The sequence below is a fragment of the Mandrillus leucophaeus genome, unplaced genomic scaffold (assembly GCF_000951045.1).
Source record: "Mandrillus leucophaeus isolate KB7577 unplaced genomic scaffold, Mleu.le_1.0 Scaffold1, whole genome shotgun sequence".
In the NCBI taxonomy this organism is placed as follows: Eukaryota; Metazoa; Chordata; class Mammalia; order Primates; family Cercopithecidae; genus Mandrillus; species Mandrillus leucophaeus.
Window position 1 is genome coordinate 16,967,679 of NW_012098097.1, and position 1,628 is coordinate 16,969,306.

Sequence of the window (1,628 nt, forward strand, 5' to 3'; positions counted from 1 at the left end):
CCCTCAGTCTCCTGTGACTGCCACCCCTTCCACGTGCCGCCCCTGCAGCCCTCTCCACTTTCAGATCCTTGTGGGTAGCTGAGCTCTCCCTCACTTCTGGCATTTTCCAGTGAACTCTGCTTTTGCTTTTGCTGTCACTGTGCAGGTGAATGACTGGCAGGAGGACTGGGTTGTGTTCTATGCCCGGCAGCGCATTCAGCCCCAGATGGACATGGTGGAGAAGGAGTCTGGGGACAGGGAGGCCCTCCAGCTTTGGTCTGCTCTGCAGGTGAGCGGGGCCTCACTGCACGCCCAGCAGCTGCCACACGCCCCTCTTGCCTGAGGTTGGGGAGGTGCCAGGGCAGGTGAGGCCACCTCTGAGTCTGGTTCTGGATGGGAAGCGGGTGCCTGGCGGTGTCCTATCCGCTGCTGCCTGGGCTGGGGGCAGACACCTGGAGTGGTGCTTAGGGAAACATGGGCACTCCTCGTGCATGCTTTGATCAGTTTGCTGAGGCTCCATTTTCCTCCCTGCAGTTAAAGATCCCTGACCTGTTCCGTGACCTGCAGATCATCCCAGCCTTACTCCACGGGGATCTCTGGGGCGGAAACGTAGCAGAGGATTCCTCTGGGCCGGTCATTTTTGACCCAGCTTCTTTCTACGGCCACTCGGAATATGAGCTGGCAATAGCTGGCATGTTTGGGGGCTTTAGCAGCTCCTTTTACTCCGCCTACCACGGCAAAATCCCGAAGGCCCCAGGATTCGAGAAGCGCCTTCAGTTGTATCAGCTCTTTCACTACCTGAACCACTGGAATCATTTTGGATCGGGGTACAAAGGGTCCTCCCTGAACATCATGAGGAATCTGGTCAAGTGAGTGGGCCTTGCTCTGGAAGGGGCCTCAGAGGTTTCTCCACAGTCCTCTTCAGGGCACATTCTTGTTTCTTCACATGGCCAGAGTAGCTTTAGACCAACGCAGTAGCTTATTTCCAAGCCTTGCAAAGTATATAATACCTGAGAGGAAAGGTTTCGTCGTCCCAGCGTTGACCACTTTGTGGGGGTTTGTAGGTAGAGGGAGCCGCGCTGGAGGCAGGGTGTGAACAGAGGGATGTGTGGAGTGTGGGTGACTCTGAGCCCCACTGCCGCTGCAAGGTGGAGAAACTAAGTGATCTCCCGTGGGGCGGGAGAGGGTGTCTGGTGCGCAGGGAGGTGGCCGGTGCTCCTGGGCACTGCTGCTCATAGGGCACCTTCCCGCCGCTCCTCCCAGCTGTCCCGTACGGGAGTGTCTCTGAGCTGCGTGTCTCTGAGCTGCTCGTAGGGCACCTTCCCGCCGCTCCTCCCTGCTCTCCGGTACGGGAGTGTCTCTGAGCTGTCTACGTGGATGCTTCTTGGTTGGCCAGACTTGGGCGTAGACGTGAAACCATCTTACTAAAAGCATCTTAAAATGACCAATTCCAAAATCAAGCATATTCCTGCTTCTTCCTGCATGATCCCTGGGCTCTGCCACAGGCTGAGCAAGTCTGTAAACGGATTCTGGGAGAGACCAAGCCGCTGGCCGAAGGGTGTCCGTGGGTAAATCCAGGAGTCTTCATTGCTTCTGTTAGGACCCCATCTCTGCCGTTTTCTGAAGCTTGCTGAGTTGTCATTCCTTTG

General features: G+C 56.6%; 1 protein-coding gene across 1 annotated transcript in view; it reads left to right on the forward strand.

The window, feature by feature from the left end:
* FN3KRP (fructosamine 3 kinase related protein) overlaps positions 1-1,218 on the forward strand; it is a gene marked incomplete at its 5' end in the record, with an annotated part of 6,426 nt that extends 5,208 nt beyond the window's left edge. Inside the window, 2 exons of the mRNA XM_011969985.1 lie at positions 146-268; positions 514-1,218. Coding sequence (XP_011825375.1) covers positions 146-268; positions 514-852 — 462 coding nt within the window. The remainder of the gene's footprint in view (positions 1-145; positions 269-513) is intronic.
* Between the last annotated feature and the right edge of the window lie 410 nt (positions 1,219-1,628).